Consider the following 18572-nt stretch of genomic DNA (forward strand, 5'->3'; position numbering starts at 1 on the left):
GGTGCAACCTTTGTTGAAAGTCCTTTTTCCTAACAGACTACGCCTCATTAGCAGCTCATCAGCCAGTTGGAACTCGATGATGAATTTGTATTTCAGTTTTGAATAAAAGCAACTAGGGGAGGCAGAAACATCTCCCATTGTGAACAAAAACTGTTCACGGCTGTTAATAATCTACCCATGGAGCCCTTCTAAATAAGCCAGAATCCAATCTGTAAACCGCTCCGCAGGAGCAGTAGTAATAAAGCGCTAAAGGCAATGTGGGAGGAGAAAGGGCAGGGCGAGTCTGGGATAAATAATCGAAGGGGCCAATCAGGAGACGTGAAGCGGCTCCTGATTGGCCCCTCTGAATGTCAGTCCGAGAGGTGAGGGGGCTGGGGGAAGAGCCTTCGCCGCTGGGAATGGAGCAGTTCAGATACCTCCATATTCAATAGAGGTGGATCCTTATTTTGCATAGCTCCTCCTCTTCTCAGCTTTGGTCCTTACCTGTGGTCCCTGCCTGGGTCTTTTTTTTGGGGGGGGGGGGGGAGTGGGAAGGAAGAAAGTTTTTCGGGGAGGTTTCTACCACCACCACCCCAGCAAGAGTAGTGGGACCAATCTGACCCTGCCTGGGGAGTTCTGGAAAAAGGAGAGCTCTGTGAGTAAGGTTACCAACCTCCAGGTGGTAGCTGGATATCTCCTGGGATTACAACTGATCTCCAGGCAACAGAGATCAGTCCACTTGGAGAAAATGGCTGCTTGGGAAGGCTATATGGCATTCTCACCCATTGAAGGTCCTGACCTGTCCACACCCTGCCCTCCTCAGGCTCCAGCCCCCAAATCTCCAGGAATTTCCCAACCTGGAGCTGGCAACCCCTCAAGTGGGGGCCTATTCTCCTGGCTTCCCCTCTTGCCCTTCGACTCTGCCCCTCCCCTGCATGTCCCACTGTCCCTTCATGGGGACCTTTCTCTGGCCAGGCCATAGGTCAGTGAGGCTCTCTGGCCAGACCGTTGATTCCACCTCCACTAAGAGGTGGGTCTGAAGTTCTGTAGGGATGTGTGATTTGGAGTGGTCCAAAAATTGTTTTGGAGTCGAGCTTCACCCCTGTTTCTGCATGTGCATTTTTCCTGGGGGCACCCCACTTTGGATCAATGAGCACAAGAGCGGGGCTGTGAAAGTATCAAGGGTCCACTTGGAGGGCACAGGAGTGTATTAGATGTGGTCGTCCAGATCCAGAGCCAGTTTGGTGTCGTGGTTAGGAGTGCGGACTTCTATTCTGGCATTCCGCGTTCAATTCTGCGCTCCCCCACATGCAGCCAGCTGGGTGACCTTGGGGGAGAGGAAAGGGAAGGCAGCTGTACACCGTTTTGAGACTCCTTCAGGTAGAGAAAAGCGGCATATAAGAACCAACTCTTCTTATTCTTCATACTTGGGTGTACAGAATATTATAATCATAGAATCATAGAATCATACAGTTGGAAGGGGCCATACAGGCCATCTAGTCCAACCCCCTGCTCAACGCAGGAATAGAATCATAGAATCATCTTCCATGTTTGTCATTTGGGTTCATAAATAAGGAACACGGAACCAGCTTCAGACTCTGGGCTGTGAGTCATTTACGGGAGGTTACGCCCTGGTGCTGCTCGGAAAGGCTGGAAGGTGAAACTGATTTTCGTGATCTCCGTTCCTGGCAGCCATGGCGACTGGAGGTGCCTTCAAAGGTCTCTGCGAGGAAGCCACTTGCTCCATCTGCCTGGACTTCTTCACGGACCCCGTCATGACTGCCGAGTGCGACCACAGCTTCTGCCGCCCCTGCCTGGCCCAGATCTACGGGGAGTCGGGGGCTGAGGCTTCCTGCCCGCAATGCCGAGGAAGAATTCAGCTGAACAATCTCAGGCCGAATCGACAGCTGGCCAACTTTGTCAAACTCATTGAGGATCTCAGCCCAGAGGAGGGAATGGAAGCAAAAGGCAAGGGGAGAGAAGGAAAGGGGCAATTCTGCAAGAAACACCAGGAGCCCCTTAGGTTTTTCTGCAAGGAGGACGAAGCCCCCCTCTGCGTGGTCTGCAGCAGATCCAAGGAGCACCAAGGTCACCACGTGACCCCCCTGGAGGAGGATGCCGGGGAGAAGAAGGTAAGTAAGAAATCTGTGGATGATGATGCAGAATAGCTGGGGATTATTCTCGGCTTCTCTGTAGATTCAGCCCAGTTAAAGAGCCTTAGTTGTTTATTATTATTATTATTATTATTATTATTATTATTATTATTATTGGACAATATTTATTGTCCAACACTCTCTGACAACTCATGGCGGGTCACAAAATGTCCAAATAAAAACCTATTAAAATCCCATTAAAACCCATTATTAATCGGACAATCGCAGTACAACAGGCTTCAAAACTTGAAAAAAACATGGCAGTCTATAACCTCATTAGCCCCCTAAAAACACAATCAGAGGATTGGTGGGAGGGTGCCAAAACTTCGCTGGCGAATGCTGGCAGGGGCTCCTGGGAATTGTAGTCCATGGACATCTGGAGGGCCGCAGTTTGACTACCCCTGATCTAGTGTGTGCCCACAGCCCAGCAAGGGCTCATTCCTACCCAGGGGTCCTTGCACGAATGAGAGGGAGCATGATTACAAAGCTCCCTCTGAGTCCCGACCGTGAAGCCCCCATGATCTCCTCTTTATCTATGGCCATCTTATCCCTCCTCTCTCTCTCTCTGAACCGCCAGCCTTTTGCCACTGATTAGGCCTCAAAGCCTGAACCAAAGATTGGAAAGGCCAAGAAACGGCTAGAGAAAAGACACTTTTCTCTGCCCCTGTCTACTGCCTAACAGTAGATAAACAAGCAAAAAAATCAACAAAAACCTCCCAGACCCGACAACCGTTTACAAGTAGGACTTAAAATACAAGCTGGGTTTAATCGAATGGGGAGTCTCAGAAACCTTGGATTTTAGCACCCTTCGTCCGGCTCCCTTATACAGAAAAATACATTTTGCTTCCAAACGAATGGTTATACTTGGTAAAAATGTTATTTTTTTATAACAGAGCAAGGTGCTAATTTAATGCAGTAATTACAGGGAGATATACTATTTTATGGTGACCAGATTTTCACATTGGTAAAGCGGTAAAATGGTGTTGGTAAAACACCATTGACCGGGGGGGTTCTTGATTAAAAATTGGGTCTATATGGAGCAACAAAAAGTTTCATAGAATGCATAGGACGCAAAAAAAGTATTGTAATATATATATATATTTAATTTCAACCTAAGTACAATTTGCCAGGTGCCCCCAGATGTCCCTCCAAAAGTGGGACAAAATGGTCACCTTATACTATTTGGGAGAGGGGACAGTAATGGAAAAAAACACACCCTGTTTCTTTGATTTGGGCATCAGGCAGCTGTGGCAGCCCCAAAAGGGAGAGTTTGCCAGAAACACCAGGACCTGATGAAGCTCTTCTGCAAGGACGATGAAGCCCTCATCTGTGTGGTCTGCGACCGATCCAAGGAGCACAGAGGTCACGAAACCCTTCCTCTCGAGGAGGCCTCCCAAGAGTACAAGGTAGGAAATCCAATTCCTCCCCTTCTCCTAGGTCTCTGTGCAGAGAAACTCCTTCCAGTTTCTGCCTCAGCCTCTGAAATTGGGGGGTGAAAACACCTCTTTGCTACCTCCTTTCTGGCTTTGGGGTACATTGGTACATTGTACATTCGTACATTGCTTCCTGCCCCCCTGCCAAGGCCAACATGGGGAGACTGAATCACTTCCTGGCTGTGTTGACCTCTGGCCAGACCATTGTGTGGAATAGATGCCTGACTGCCTCCCACCAACAAACTGCTTTCCGAATTTTAGTTGCTGCCCTGGAGTTACTGTTGGCCTTGGGAGTGGGAGAGCATGTGTGCAGGTTTGGTACCCAGGTGTGTGTGTGTGTGTATAGTAGCTGTGATGTTAGCAGTTTAAATCCAAGGGACAGAATCATCGTCGTCATCATCATTATATTTTATGCTGCCCTTCCCCAAAGGTTCAGGGTACCATAAAAATATGTCATAGTTCATCAAACCAGGAAGGCCAGCAATTCTGATGGACCTTGCCTGCCTCAACCATAGGCCCAGGAGGAAAGATCTGTATTGCAAACCCTGCAGAACAGTTTATGGACCCACAAGGCTCTGGTCTCATTTGGCAGAGCGTCTTAACAGGAAACTCCCTCCAGCGTCCCACCAGGCAGGGGCCAAAGCTAGGGAGGAGGAGGATCTTATATGCCACTTTTCTCTATCCGACGGAGTCTCAAAATGGCTTACAGTCGCCTTCCCTTTCCTCTCCCCACAACAGACACCCTGTGACGGAGGTGAGGCTGAGAGAGCCCTGAGATTCCTGCTCCGTCAGAACAGCTTTCTCAGTGCTGTGGGGAGCCCAAGGTCACCCAGCTGGCTGCATGTGGAGGAAGAGCGGGGAATCAAACCCAGCTTGCCAGATTAGAAGTCCGCACTCCTAACCACTACACCAAACTGGCCCTGGTCCTTGTGGAGACCAGTTTCATTTCTTTAGGGCCTGGGACCCTAAACAGATTCTCGTCGCTAAACCATAACACTCTCAGCAGGGCATGATGGAAGATGTGGTCCAGTAGATACAAGAGTGGGAGAGTTATCCATGAAGCTGCCTTATTTTGAGTCTTTCATGTCAACTGCTCCCTATTCATTTCAAATGGGATGCTAAGAGATTTAACCTCTGCTAGCTAGGCAGATTCTCTACCACTGAGCCATGGCCCTCCCACTGCATTATGGCACTACAATTAATCTCCTCCCCATGGTGGTTGTTTCTATGGAGTTATTGCTCTACAGCCTCCCCCCTCCAAAAATTGCAAGGGATTTCAGTTTGAGATGACACTGAGGTGTTTTACTTACCTTCCCAGTTTACCATGGCTCTGCTGCAGTTTTTTCTTAAACCTGCTTTGGATCATTCTTTAAAGATGATGTCAAAAGAAGTGTTTGAGGAAGTGTGAAAGGTATTGATTTTCACTACTACCCCCTGCCAGTATTTTGCTATTTCTTTTTACAGAGGGCTGTACTGGGTATATTGTTGGAGTGTGAACACAATCGAGGGATATATTGATGACAAATCATTGTCTTCAATGCAAACAAGCCAAACCATGGTAGGGGTGGATGTGTGTGATGGTGGACAGGAAGGAAGAGCACGGAGAAAAACTTTTAAAAGAACACATTTCAATTGTGGGTGTCCCTGTCTCCCCCCCCCCAGGATCAGCTCTGCAATTATCTGGAGGTTCTGAAGAAGGAGAGAGAAAGAATTCTGGCAAATAAAGGAGATATAGAGAAAGAGAGTCGAGACCTGCTTGTAAGTGTCACCATGGCTAGGGAGTAAACATAGTCTAGAACTAGTATTGGGGGGAAAACAGTCCATGGAGTAGAAAAGTCACCTTAGGCATGGGCGATTCCATCTGGCCAAAAAGTACCCGACTCAACCTTGTTTCAGGTACGAATCAGCCGAATCCAGTCCAAATGTCATTTCCCAAGATGTTTAAATGTCCGAATCAACCTTGCCCGAATCGCCAAATCAAGATTCGGCACAGTTTGGCGATTCGAGCAAGTGACTTTAAACTTTGAAGGGAAAAAGAAAGGGGGGAAAGTCTCCGTTTTTGTCTTTCCTGGGCTCTGGGGGGAGAGGGTTGAGGTAGAGGCCCCAAACTTGCTAAGTAGCTGCAGGAGCCTCTCCTCAAATGTCAAGTTGCAAAAAGACTGGACCAGGAGGCCCTATTCTAGGAGCACCCAAAGAGAGTACCCCAATCTGATCTCCATTATTTCCTATGATAAGGGAGGGGGAACACACACAGATTCCCTGGTCTGTTCTCACCATTGCTGTTTCTTCTTCTTCTTCTTCTTCTTCTTCTTCTTCTTCTTCTTCTTCTTCTTCTTCTTCTTCTTCTTCTTCTTCTTCTTCTTTTTCCCCCATTTTAGTGACTGCACCCAACAAGCAATCCAGAAGAAGTCTCTGAAAAGAGACCAGCTCCTCCCCTCTTCAAATACTTGTGGAAAATGCTGATAGAGTCTCCTCTAAGCCTGAATTGAGCCAAAGGGTGTTCAGGGATGGCTGAGGGGGGAAGAATTTGGGATGCTCAGTAGCTGGTAGATTGTTCCCCTCTGCCTTTCTTCCTTGCCCATCATGCAATTGGGGAAGCTGCCATTTAGACTGAGAGATGAAGGGGCTTCTTCGTTCTTTTGCCTCCAGGGGTATTTCTACTCAGACATCATCTCTTGTCCCCTGGTGGGAAGTGTGGTGATCAGCATATGGAAGGTGTTTCAGTGAGGAAACAAAGGATCCAAGAAGCCCCTTCTTCATTCTGGGTCTTCTGCTGTAGACGTAGCTTCTGCTCTGTAGCCGAAAGAGCCCATCCAGGAGTTGGAGTGAGATCCATGTGTCCTTTGGCCCTGGGGATGGGTCCTTAGGAATCTTTCTCTTTCCCAGCCAAATGCTCCTGTGATCCCTGTGAAAGGCCAAAGTGTCCTTCTGATCGGAGAAACTCCCTCTTCCCATTGACGAGACCAGCTGTGTTCCTGACCTTGGCCTCCTTTTCTTCTCTTCCCATCTCAGGAGCAAACCACAGGAGATAAGCAAAAGATAGTAGCTAAGTTCAGGCAACTCCACGAGTTTCTGGATAAGAAAGAAAAACTGTTGCTGGCTCAGCTGGAAAAGATGGAGAAGAACGTAGCAAAGAACAGGGACCGGCACCTGGCCAAACTCTCTGAGGCCCTCTCCACTGTGGAAAGCCTCATCCGGGAGATGGAAGAGAAGAGCCAGCAGTCGGCTAGTGAGCTCCTGCAGGTAACCGAGGGGGGAGGGGAGCAGGAACAGGCAGGAACCAAACCTTTCTTCAAATATTTAAAAGGCTGCCATGTAGAGGATGGAGCAGAGTTGTCCTCTCTTGCCCCGGAGGGACAGACCGGAACCAATGGGATGAAATTAATGCAAAAGAAATTCCGTCTCAACATACGGACGAAGTTCCTGGCAGTCAGAGCGGTTTCCTCAGTGGAACAGGCTTCCTCGGGAGGTGGTGGGTTCTCCATCTTTGGGAATTTTTAAACAGAGGCTGGAGAGCCATCTGACGGAGAGGCTGATTCTGTGAAGGCTCAAGGGGGTGGCAGGTGACAGTGGATGAGCGAGAGGGTTGTGAGTGTCCTGCATAGTGCAGGGGGTTGGACTAGATGACCAAGGAGATCCCTTCCAACTCTATGATTCTATGATTATTTACCGTGCCTCCTTCACGTTGCTGGTCAGGTCTTGTTGCCTTCTTGCCCATGAGTCCCTCTCTGGTTGCAGATCCAGTAACATCTGTACACTTTTCAAAAGCTACCTGAGTGTTTGGTCATTATTTTGACACCTTAAGTTTGCTCTTCAATGAAGGAATTGTTTAAGAAGTGCATTTTGGTGGAACAAGAAAATATCAAAGAAGTCTTAAGGGATTTCTATTAGGCTAGCTGTGGTTGTGCAGCAATGCCCCATGCAGTGTTCATGCCTTGGAGGGGTGAGTATAGCTGGATGGAAACTTTGAAGGCCAGAAGTGCCACCCACAGCCAGAGAGCTGCTTCCAGCCGATTGCAGAGGGGCCGTTGTTAGCTGAGCTCAAGGGTCTCGGTGAGTCCTGGATCACTGCCAGGGTCTCTTCCTCCTTTCATGCCATCATCAGGCTCTCCCTCCTGCATCTCTCAGCTCCTACTGCTCTCCAGAGCCCTGCTTTGCTCAGGGCTTAGAATCATGATGCCTCACAGTTGTGAGGGGAAGGGTGAGCTGATGCCTTTGCTCCCGGAGAGAAAAGAGAGCACCATTTTCAGAGGAATACCTCACTCACTTGAGGATGTTGGTACCATTTGGAAAAAGTTAGTTGCACACCAAAGGTACCCTGGGATTGCACTGATGGAGAATGAGGGGTGGCCATGAGTTGGGCGGCTAGTGAGCTCCAGGAGAAAGCAGATGGAGGAATCTCTGTATGAGAGAGACCAACACAGAGAAGGAGAACCTACTTCTTGAGAAGCTATCTGAGACAACTGAAACTAAGGCTGTAGGGAGGACTTTCTGCAGCAACTTTTAGACGAAGGGTGAGGGTGGCACTCTATTTTGTCCTGCTGAGTTGTCAGATCTGCCATCTGTGTGTCCTCTGAAATGCCTTCGCTTTTCCTGCTGTTGTCATTCCCTGCTGAAGAAGTTCTTCCCCTTTATGAAGGTACAGTGTCTCTCTTTGCAGGATAACCTGTGGCAAAAGTTGAGTTTACTCTTGTCTCTTCCCCTTTCAGGATGTCCGAAGCACCTTGCAGAGGTAAGTGGATCTCTCCCTCATTCCCCTCCTGAGGCTGGGATGGCTCTGAGGAGCAGCCAGAGAAAGTGGGTCTTCAGGCTTCAAGAGACATGAGAAAGATCTTAGGTCTCCATCCATTTATTAATGGCAAACTGCGGAGGCATGAAGTCCCCTGGACTGGAATCTCCACCCCCCAAAACAGTTCTTAGTCCTGTTTTGTCTCTGCCACATTTCCATCCTGCCCTTTTGCTAGGGAGCATGCTATTCTCCCTTCCTCATGGCAGCCCTGCTAGAGAAGTGAGGGGGCAAGAGAAAGGGAATGGCCCAGGACCACCCAGCTGACTGGAGGGCTGAGGACTGAAGCAGGGCCTCTGCAGTCCTGATCCAACTTTCTACCCCCTACAAAGCCAGGAGCTTTCTCCTTCTTTCCCTGGACAGATGTTAGCAGGGGGTATAAAGTGGGTATTTGAAAGGGAAGCCCTACAGTTCCTCTTGAGGTTTGATTTGGCCTCCAGATGCCTGGCTTTGGAGTCTCTGGAGCACAGACTCTCCTCTGCAGAGGTCTCCCCTCTTTCCCTGTTTTCAGCCTTTGCCGCTGTCTCTGGGCCTTACACTTAGTCCGGTCTTCATTCCTTTGCTCCCCTGGTGGGAATTCTGACCTGGATCGATGGTGGCCTAGTACCTTTTCCCCCTCCAGATTTGAGGAAACAGAGATGCTTACGAATCCTTTGACTTTTCATCTCGAGCTGAAGTGGAGGATCTGGGACTTCTGTGACATCAATCACTTTTTGGAGGGTGTCAGGAAGCAACTGAAAGGTAATGAAAGAAAGTTTTAGGCAGGTCATTCGGTATTTCCAGACGTGAATATGGAACTTTCCAGGTCCCTTCTATAGCTAGCAGGGCCAGGCGGACAAGGAATTTCTGTTCCTTGTCCATTCCCAAAGGCGGTTTTAGTTCACCACGGAATGTTTTTTGATCCAAATCCCTTCTCTGGTTTTAGCACCTCATTGCATCCTCTGGATGTTCTCACCATGTTTCTAGTTTGATCTCTGATCGCTCCTGTGCCCATTTGTGGTTGAACTGAGATGTAAGGGCAGAAGAAGCCTCTAGTATGGAGGAGGAGAGAGACCAGGGCCCATTCCGCACACATAGTATAATGCACTTTCAATGTGCTTTGGCAGCTGGATTTTCCTGATTCCTTTTAGGAATATTCCCCCCACCCAAGAAGAAAGTCTGCAGATTCATTTTTTAAAAATCAGAGTTAGTTTTTGTACTCAAAGTGGCTTACAATCACCTACCATTCTTCTCCCTACAACAGACACCCTGTGAGGTGGGTGAAACTGGGAGAGCAGTGAGAGAATTAGGACTGGCTCAAGGCCACCCAGCTAGGTGCATGTGGAGGAGTGGGGAATCAACCCAGTTCTCCAGGTTAGAGGCTGTCACTCTTAACCACTAAATCATGCTGGGAATTCAGAGAAACTAAGAGCACCAGAGAATCTAGTGGCTGGAGACAAATGGCAGCTGAGTGGACCACGTGGTGAGGAGAGGGGGGCTGAGGCAGATGTCTCCTTCACAAATGCCCACCTTCCTGAAAAATGCCCCAAGACTGGCATCTTTCCCAAAAGGTCATATCAAACAGATTTTAGGAAAGTCCAAAGCAGGAGAAATCCCATAAAGTAGAGTGTTAGGTGTGGGTCTACACTCCAGTTTGGATTCCACATCAGAACAAAAGTGCTGGATGGAGGCATTGGACTTTGGGTTGTCAGCCATAGCATCCTTTCTATGGATTGCTTCAGAGCCACAATTAATTTCTGGGTGTCCATGTTCAAGATCATTCTTGGTCTCTTATTAGGAGAATGAAGGGACAGTTTGTGACCCATTTTCCCTCTCCTTCATAAGGAACTGGGAGCAAGCTCTTCTTTTTAAAAAATAAATCTGCAGACTTTCTTCTTGGGTGGGGGAAAAAGGGAAAATAATTTTGAGTATTTGCACACAGCTGAAATTTAGTGGGGAATTTTCCCCAGAAATAGGTTCTACTTAATCCTTCTGCTAAAATAAAGAAAAATGTTGTTTGACAATCAGAGGCTTATTGCATGTGGCCATGGTCCATTACAATTTTTCACTCCAAGTACACCTATAACTATCTTACTAATGTAGATTTAAACTTAAATTTAAAATAAAATGGGGGGGGGTGCTTCACCAATAGGAAACATGCATTCCGGTTTCATCAGCGGTTGCCAGGCAGATGCCTTGGACTGCCTTTTTCCTATTGGTGGAACTCTCCCACTCAGGGTCGATCGCCTCCCGTTTTAAAAAGTGTGTTGTCAGCACTGCAAACGCATTTTATTAAAGATTTTAAATAAAAGCTTAACCATTTTATCAGTAACTGTTGTCAGTGGAGATTACTGCTGAAAGATCTGTGATATGTACAAGGGTCATCTGTTTACTTTCTTTTCTGTTTGCTTCCTCAGAGACTCTGGATTCTGGACTGCCCCTCCAGAAAGGTACATTTCAGGCACTAATCCGTCATTTCTAATCTAAAAAGCTTCACCACACAATATGTCTTGAGCTTGATGTTTCTGCAGTGATAGATGCCCCTTCAAATCTCACCCTCCCTGCCCGATCTGATACCTCGGTGCTTTCTTCTCAGGAGACTAGTCAGGATTTTCCAGGAAAGCACAGAAGGTGAATGTTGAGGGGATGATCTGCCTCCTTCCATCTTGTAACAGCAGAAAAAAGAGCCTTGCTGGATCAGACCGGAGGTTCACCTAGTCCACCATCCTGTCTGACTCTCAGGCCGATCAGTTCCTCTGGAGCAGATCCTAGAAGCTGAGACCTTCTCCTCATGCCGTTTCCTGGCTCTGGGATTTAGTGGATTACTGCCTCTGAATGTGGAGGTTCTCTTTAGTCACTATGGCTAGTAGCTACTGGTAGATCTATCCTCCATGAAACCTGGAAGGACAGGAAAGGAGGAATCTATTAAGTCTGCGGGTTCAGTGATCACAGACTCCAATTCTTCAGAACAGCTCTTTTTATTTAGCAACTCCAGCAACAAACTCCAAGTACTGAACAGAGAAAAACAGGCAGACTCATGCCCTTTTATACCTTTCAGGCAGCACGCTGCTGCCTCTGATTGGACCTAAGCAGAGCAATCCGATTGGGCCTAAGCAGAGCAATCTGATTGGCCCTAAGCAGAGCAATCTGATTGGCCCTAAGCAGAGCGATCTGGTTGGACCATAACAAAGGTTCCTTTGATTGGTAAATTCCTTGGCTGGCAGAAGACCTCATTTGCATCAGTGGCCAATTGCCCACAGCCATAACAGAATCTCTACATTCCAAAGCAAATAAGGGTTGGTTTAGAGCAGGGGTAGTCAAACTGCAGCCCTCCAGATGTCCATTCGCTGGCAGGGGCTCATGGGAATTGTAGTCCATGGACATCTGGAGGGCCGCAGTTTGACTATCCCTGGCTTTAGAGTTTAGAGGAGATTTTGTGAGCCCTTCATCAACCTGTTGTGAGCTTTTGTTGAGATTTCATGCTACCCACCCCTCCAATTCAATCAATGTCAAAGTAACTCTGGCCAGACTAAATATATGAGTCCAGAATGTGACTTTTGCAAATCCTAAGGATTTTAGCAGAGATGTCATCCTTGGGATAAGCCTAGGAGGAAGACTAAGATCTGCTTTGCAAGTTCAACCCGTTCTGTCCATCTCATTTTTGTGCAGTCAGGGCGTTTGTGGAAGAACTCTTCCACATGGGATTATATTTTTTTGTTTATAAAGATGTGTTTGTTGATTTATAAAGATGGGTGAAATATGTCCACAGACATTTTTACTGGCCCTTGCAAAAAAAAATAAATAAAAATCTGTAGACACTGGGTGTGATCATGTTGAAATTTGACAGCACGGCTCTTGCTTGGCCATTGGAGAAGTGTTTGGCAGTGTTTCTTCTGCAGCCATTTTGTGGCTGGCTCTGCCTCCTACGGCAGACATTTTGTCCCTGCACTCTCCACATTACGTGAGAATTCCAAAGGTGTCTGTGGGATGAGAAAGGTTGAGGTCCCTTGAAATATACATTGTTCTTTGTTTCTTCTTGGATATGAGGCAAGATATTGTAGTCCTCTGGGCCCAAGAGGTCTGTTCTGCCTTCCAACGTCCTTAAATGAGACAGGGAAAGAAGGAGGGTTAAAACCACCGAAAAGCAGGAAGGAGAAACAGAAGGAGCTGCAGTGGAGAAACATCTCAACCACCAACCAGGTCAAGGAGATCCGCGGAGAATGGACATACGTGGGGCACTCACAATAGGGTCAGGCACGTGTGGCAAATAGCTCTGCTGCTTGTCTCCCAGCTGAACCTACTTCTCTCCTCTCTCCTCTTCTCCCCCACAACAGCAAAAGTGCTTCTGGATCCAGACACAGCCCACCCCATCCTCATCCTGTCTGAGGATCAAAAAAGTGTGAGACTCGGAGAAGCAGCTCAAGCTCCGCCCAACAATCCTGAGAGATTGGAGCTGTTTGGTGCTGTGCTGGGCCGCGAGGGGTTCAGAGCCGGCCGACATTTCTGGGAGGTCCTGGTGGAAAGTGATGAAAAATGGACGGTGGGAGTAGCCAGGAAGTCCGTGAGGAAGAAGAGAGTGTTCCCCTTTGGTCCCGAGGGAGGGTTCTGGGCCGTGGGGCAGTGGGGTAGCAACTACATGGCTTTTGAGGAATTCCATGATCATCTCCTGGCCCTGAATGGGGAGCTGAAGAGGGTCCGCGTGTGCCTGAACTGCTCTGGGGGCCGAGTGGCCTTTTTCGATGCTGACAGAGGAACCCTTGTCTATGAGTTCTCTGGAGCCTCCTTCCGTGGAAAGACCCTCCTGCCCTTCTTTTTGGTGTTTTCAAAAGGCCAGCTCAAAATCTCTTCTTAGGCCTTTCCATCAGGAACAAATATATTATGTCTCAGGAGCCCCCCAGTTTTCTGAGCCCTGTAAATGCCTCCCGGCTCCCAGGCCCCAAACCTGACTTGAGTAAAATGGAGAATTTTCACCCTCCATTTCTGAATGTTCCCTTTTCCCCATTGTGCCAGTTTGGTGTCGTGGTTAGGAGTCTGGACTGGCATGCCAGGTTCGATTCTGCGCTCCTCCACATGCAGCCAGCTGGGTGACCTTGGGCTCGCCACGGCACTGATGAAACTGTTCTGACTGGGCAGTGATATCAGGGCTCTCTCAGCCTCACCTCCCTCACAGGGTGTCTGTTGTGGGGAGAGGAAAGGGAAGGGGAATGTAAGACACTTTGAGACTCCTTCGGGCAGAGAAAAGCGGCCTATAAGAACCAACTCTTCTTCTTCTTCTTCTAAATCGGAATGTTCTAAACAGGCTGATGTGGGAGATCTCCGCTTTCAGAATTTGGGAATATTTTATTTCAAGGAAAGCCACATTTACAAGGACAAATTTTTCAAGGTTGAAATATGAAACCGAAACCAAAGGGGTTAAGACATGTCTGAATGGATGCAGAATATAGAGATTAACATTACAATGGAGGACTGGGAACGTAGATGGGCTAAAATTCCTAAACTAACAAACAGCCAAATCAAAAATAGTCCAATAGCACCCAGGGGTAGTCAAACTGCGGCCCTCCAGATGTCCATGGACTACAATTCCCAGGAGCCCCTGCCAGCATTTGCTGGCAGGGGCTCCTGGGAATTGTAGTCCATGGACATCTGGAGGGCTGCAGTTTGACTAATCCCTGTTTTAGACCAACAAAAATTTATTCAGTGGGTGAGCTTTTGAGTGCAAGCCCTCTTCCTCAGACAAATGAACAACCATCATAACTCCGCTTTCTCAGGACAACTTGCCTTCCGGCGCCTCTCCCCTCCACAGGATCAGCCTCCTCCTTTCCGCATCCCCTCTCTTCCTCTGCCGACCGACCACCTCTCGTGCTTTCCTCTGTCTTGGGGGGAAAAAAAGAGATTTTGGACTTGGATCTCTGGGGCAGTTGGACTTTAGCCAGCAGGATGATCCCCCCAAGTTCCCTTCCCTGCTCCACCAGCGTATAAAAGTATCCGTCGCAGATCCCTCGGTTGTCACGGGATCCCTCCTGTCCCCCATGAAGCAGGGGGTGAATCTGTTGGGCCTCCCATCCTGAAATTCCTCCTCCCAGCATCCCTCCCTCCCTCCCTCCCTCTCCATGGCTGGCTCAGGCCCCCTGCCCTGGCCATCCTCTGAAGTGAGCGGTGTCCCCACGGCAACCAGGCCTCCTTGGGTGAGCTGGAACTGTGATGTCACAGAAGGGCATGGAAATGAGCCCCTCCCTCTGGCCTCCCCTCACCAGCAAGGCTATAGGGGACTCCTTTCCCTCCTTTTGAGGGGAGGGGAGGGCCAAGGGTTGAATGCTCCTGTGAATTTTGGAGTCATTGCCCTGTGAAGAGACCATGGTCTTGACCAGCAGGGCTACTCAAACTGCGGCCCTCCAGATGTCCATGGACTACAATTACCATGAGGCCCTGCCAGTGAATGCTGGCAGAGGCTCATGGGAGATGTAGTCCATGGACATCTGGAGGGCCGCAGTTTGACTACCCCTGGAGACATCCCATAATCAGGACATCTCTGTTAACTCCTCAGGATTTCTCCATTTGACTGGCATACATCAAGAGTTGTGTCGGTTTCATGGTCATGAGGAGAGTATAGAATCACAGAATCATAGAGTTGGAAGGGGCCATACAGGCCATCTAGTCATAGAATCATAGAGTTGGAAGGGCCCATACAGGCCATCTAGTCCAACCCCCTGCTCAACGCAGGATCAGCCCTAAGCATCCAAGAAAAGTGTGCATCCAACCTTTGCTTGAAGACTGCCAGTATCCCCACTCCCACAAAGAACTCACATGATCCTGTGCCCAACCTGAGCCTTCGGGGAAGGCTCTTCACACCCCTAAAATTCTCCCATGCAGCCTGGGAGAAAGAAAAAGACACCCTCCTGCATCTTCCCACTCAGGTTTAGGAGACACGACACACCTCTCCCTCAGCTTACAAACAAGCATGTGAGCCCCCCCAAGCCCCCCCTCCTCCTTCTATGACTGCTGTAAATCTCTCCTGTTATTGTTATTATCTTGTTAATTGTTGTTGTTATAATGTTATTGTTATCGCCTGTTACCATATGTTATTTGTATTTTTTTCCTGTTGCCTGTAAACCGCTCTGAGCCTTCGGGGAGGGCGGTATATAAATGTAACAAACAAACAAACAAATAAAATGTCCCATGATTGCTTTGCAGGAGAGCCAAACTGCTAGAAAACCATAAACACCAATAGAATCGCCAGTGTTTTAAAGAAACAAAGCAATAATAATGATAATTAAAAAAAACAAATTATAACCTGTTAATTCCTAGGCGGGGAACAGCATTTTTAAAAACAATGCAGTAACATTTTAAAATTCTATATTAAAAACATAATGGATCATTCATTCCAACGGCTTCTGTGCTTGTAGCTGTAGTTTGAAGTGGCTCAAACATTTCAGGAAGAGATGAGCATTTGGCTGGCATTTTGCACAGGGTTCTGCCTGCTCTCTGCTTGTGGAGCCTGCTGCAGCTGGGGCACAGATTGGCATGGAAATGGGGGGAAATTCCCCACTTCCTCCCTTTCTTTGCTTCAGCCTGTGGAGTACTCAGCCAGGATGGAAACATTTCCCCCTTCCCCATGCTGGCTGCAGAGGCAATATTTGCAAAACACGTGCTGGTGTCTATCTCCCCCCTACTATAAGTCAGAGCTTAGAAAACAAATGTTCCTGTGTGCGTTTGGCTGTAACCCCAATTGGGAAATTCTTGGAGGGGAATTCACCCTAGTGCAGGGGGTTGGACTAGATGACACAGGAGGTACCTTCCAACTCTATGATTCTATGATTCTAGACCTGTGCCAGGGAAAAGTGTTTCTAAAGTTTTTTTTTCCCCTCCACTGTTTGACTTTCATGTATTTTGCCAGACCACCCCTTAAAAAAAGAAAACAGGCAGCAAACACCTAGGGCATTGCCTGAGAGCGTGGGAGAAAGCTGTCTGCCCTTCTCAAATCACTTATCTTCTCTTAACATCATAGCTGAGTGACTGTGGGGGGTATTCCTCTTCTTCTACTGCCATTCAAATGACATTGGGGGGGGGGTCATTAGGCAGAAGAAGATTGCCTCCTTCAGTCTCTTGGTTAAGAAGGAAGACACAAGCCATTGTGAACCAGGTCCCATTGAGAGTTTATGCCCTGATATTTTGCTAATGCTGCTGAAAAAAAAAAACAGTGAAACAGGCTTTTTTTTGTGTGTACCAGAATCCTGTTCAGTGTGCATTATTGAGAATTTTTCTTTTGGCTTTCCAAGGATTGGATAATAAGTGGGACTCATAATTCTTGATTCCCAATATATTGTTTTATTGTGTATATATATTTATCCGTGAATGTTTTGCTGTTATACTGTGTCAAATCTGTGGGCCATCAAGGTCAGTATTCTCAGCCTCACCTACCTGACAAGGTTGTGCTACCTTACAAGGTTGTTGTTGCCAGGACAAAAGTGGAGGACAGGGGAGTGATGTGAGCCTCTTTGGGTCCTCATGGGGAGAATACAGGGGAAGTGAATAAATCCCATCTGCTGAGACTGGCAACTGCTTTCCTGACATTCAGGTGAAGGTGTTTTGCATCACCTGCAACCTGCACCTTTGAACTGGAGGTGTCTGCGATTGAACCTGGGATCTTCTGCATCTTGGACAGATGCTCTACCGTTGAGCCAAAACCCTAATCCCCATCAAACTTTCCTCTGCAGCATCAAGATTTCTTTCAGCCTGTCCCAGCCCGTTCAGATCGTATGAGCATATATTTGAAAACTGGTTGGTTTGGGTTTTTTTTTTTTGGCCAATATGCACATGGAGTTTCATGTGCCACAAGGTGGCGGGCTTGCCGCAATTAGAGACATCTTCCTGTGACTCTTCACAAAGCTCCACTTCCATTTTTACCAAGTTGAATCATTTTGTGTCATTCGTAAAGGAAATGTTTTGTGTGACCCTGAACTCCTTTGAGGAAGAATAGTGTAGAAGAAGAGAAGAAGAAGAAGAAGAGTTGGTTCTTATATGCCGCTTTTCCCTACCCGAAGGAGGCTCAAAGCGGCTTACAGTCGCCTTCCCATTCCTCTCCCCACAACAGACACCCTGTGGGGTGGGTGAGGCTGAGAGAGCCCTGATATCACTGCCCGGTCAGAATAGTTTTATCAGTGCTGTGGGGAGCCCAAGGTCACGCAACTGGGTGCATGTGGGGGAGTGCAGAATCGAACCCGGCATGCCAGATTAGAAGTCCGCACTCCTAACCACGACACCAAACTGGCTCTCAGGCAACAAACTATATCCTTTCCTTGAGATGAGCAAATGCCTTGAATTGGCCCAACACAGCCCCAGTCTCTGTGCCAGTGTCACAGGGGGGGCCGGGACCTGGGGATCCCCTGGAATGACAGCTCATCTCCAGGTGCCAGAGATCAGTTCCCCAAACAGCTGCTTTGGAGGGAGATCTCCATGGCATTATCCTCCACTGAGGTCCCTTCCCACCCCAAATCCTGCCCCCTTCCAGTTCCACCCTTAACGTCCTTCCCAATCTAGAGCAGGCAAGCCTAAACAATGATGAGCTTTTGTAGTTTTCTCAGGTTGTGAGTATCATGAACCCCTAGTTCCCGACCCACGATCTTCGTCTTCTTTGAGGTTATTTTATTTCTTTGTGCTCCCAGATCTCCCACTGAGTTGTGGCACCTCTCTGGGTTCTTTCAGCAGTTCCCCTCCCATCTCCTCCTCACATTTCAAAGGCTCATCCTGAGTCCGACTCCCTTATCTCCTCTCCCCGAGGCTGGCCTTGCCGGCAAGACAGTCTAAACACCAGATAGCTGGCTGAGCTGTCTCGGCACCTCTGAGATCAGAGAACGCCACTGCCCTTTTCCTGTGTGAATCCAGGTTCCCACCAAAAACCAATTATATGGCCCCCTCCCCAGGTCCAGGTATATATTCTATGCCAGGGGTAGTCAAACTGCGGCCCTCCAGATGTCCACGGACTACAATTCCCACGAGCCCCTGCCAGCGAATGCTGGCAGGGGCTTGTGGGAATTGTAGTCCGTGGACATCTGGAGGGCCGCAGTTTGACTACCCCTGTTCTATGCAATCGCCCTTCCTGGTGTCTCTGTCAAGATTTCAGTCTATGAGCTTTGCAATGTGCTGATCTTTGTCCTGATTCGCCAAATAAAGACTTTAACTTAAAGCTTCATTCCGAAGCCCAAGAGTGATATCTGCAGTGTGAATCTACTGGGTCTCAACCAC

The 18572-nt window shown here is 48.2% G+C and overlaps 1 protein-coding gene across 1 annotated transcript; it reads left to right on the top strand.

The window, feature by feature from the left end:
* Window positions 1-372: 372 nt before the first annotated feature.
* On the top strand, window positions 373-13880 carry LOC143834289 (E3 ubiquitin-protein ligase TRIM7-like). The gene is made up of 8 exons (XM_077330989.1): window positions 373-2111; window positions 3374-3538; window positions 5228-5323; window positions 6578-6808; window positions 8275-8297; window positions 8974-9092; window positions 10748-10780; window positions 12665-13880. Exons 1-8 carry the CDS (start codon window positions 1674-1676, stop codon window positions 13180-13182), a joined length of 1623 nt encoding a protein of 540 aa, XP_077187104.1. The 5' UTR covers window positions 373-1673; the 3' UTR covers window positions 13183-13880.
* Window positions 13881-18572: the final 4692 nt, after the last annotated feature.

Source organism: Paroedura picta, chromosome 3 (genome assembly GCF_049243985.1).
Source record: "Paroedura picta isolate Pp20150507F chromosome 3, Ppicta_v3.0, whole genome shotgun sequence".
Taxonomy (NCBI): domain Eukaryota; kingdom Metazoa; phylum Chordata; class Lepidosauria; order Squamata; family Gekkonidae; genus Paroedura; species Paroedura picta.

What these genes read in the sequence shown, in the direction of transcription:
- LOC143834289 (XM_077330989.1), top strand. Translation starts at nt 1,674, where the DNA reads ATGGCGACTGGAGGTGCCTTCAAAGGTCTCTGCGAGGAAGCCACTTGC. An exon ending in CGGCTAGTGAGCTCCTGCAG is followed by an intron (nt 6,809 to 8,274) that starts GTAACCGAGGGG and finishes TTCCCCTTTCAG; the next exon opens with GATGTCCGAAGCACCTTGCA. An exon ending in TGGACTGCCCCTCCAGAAAG is followed by an intron (nt 10,781 to 12,664) that starts GTACATTTCAGG and finishes CCCCCACAACAG; the next exon opens with CAAAAGTGCTTCTGGATCCA.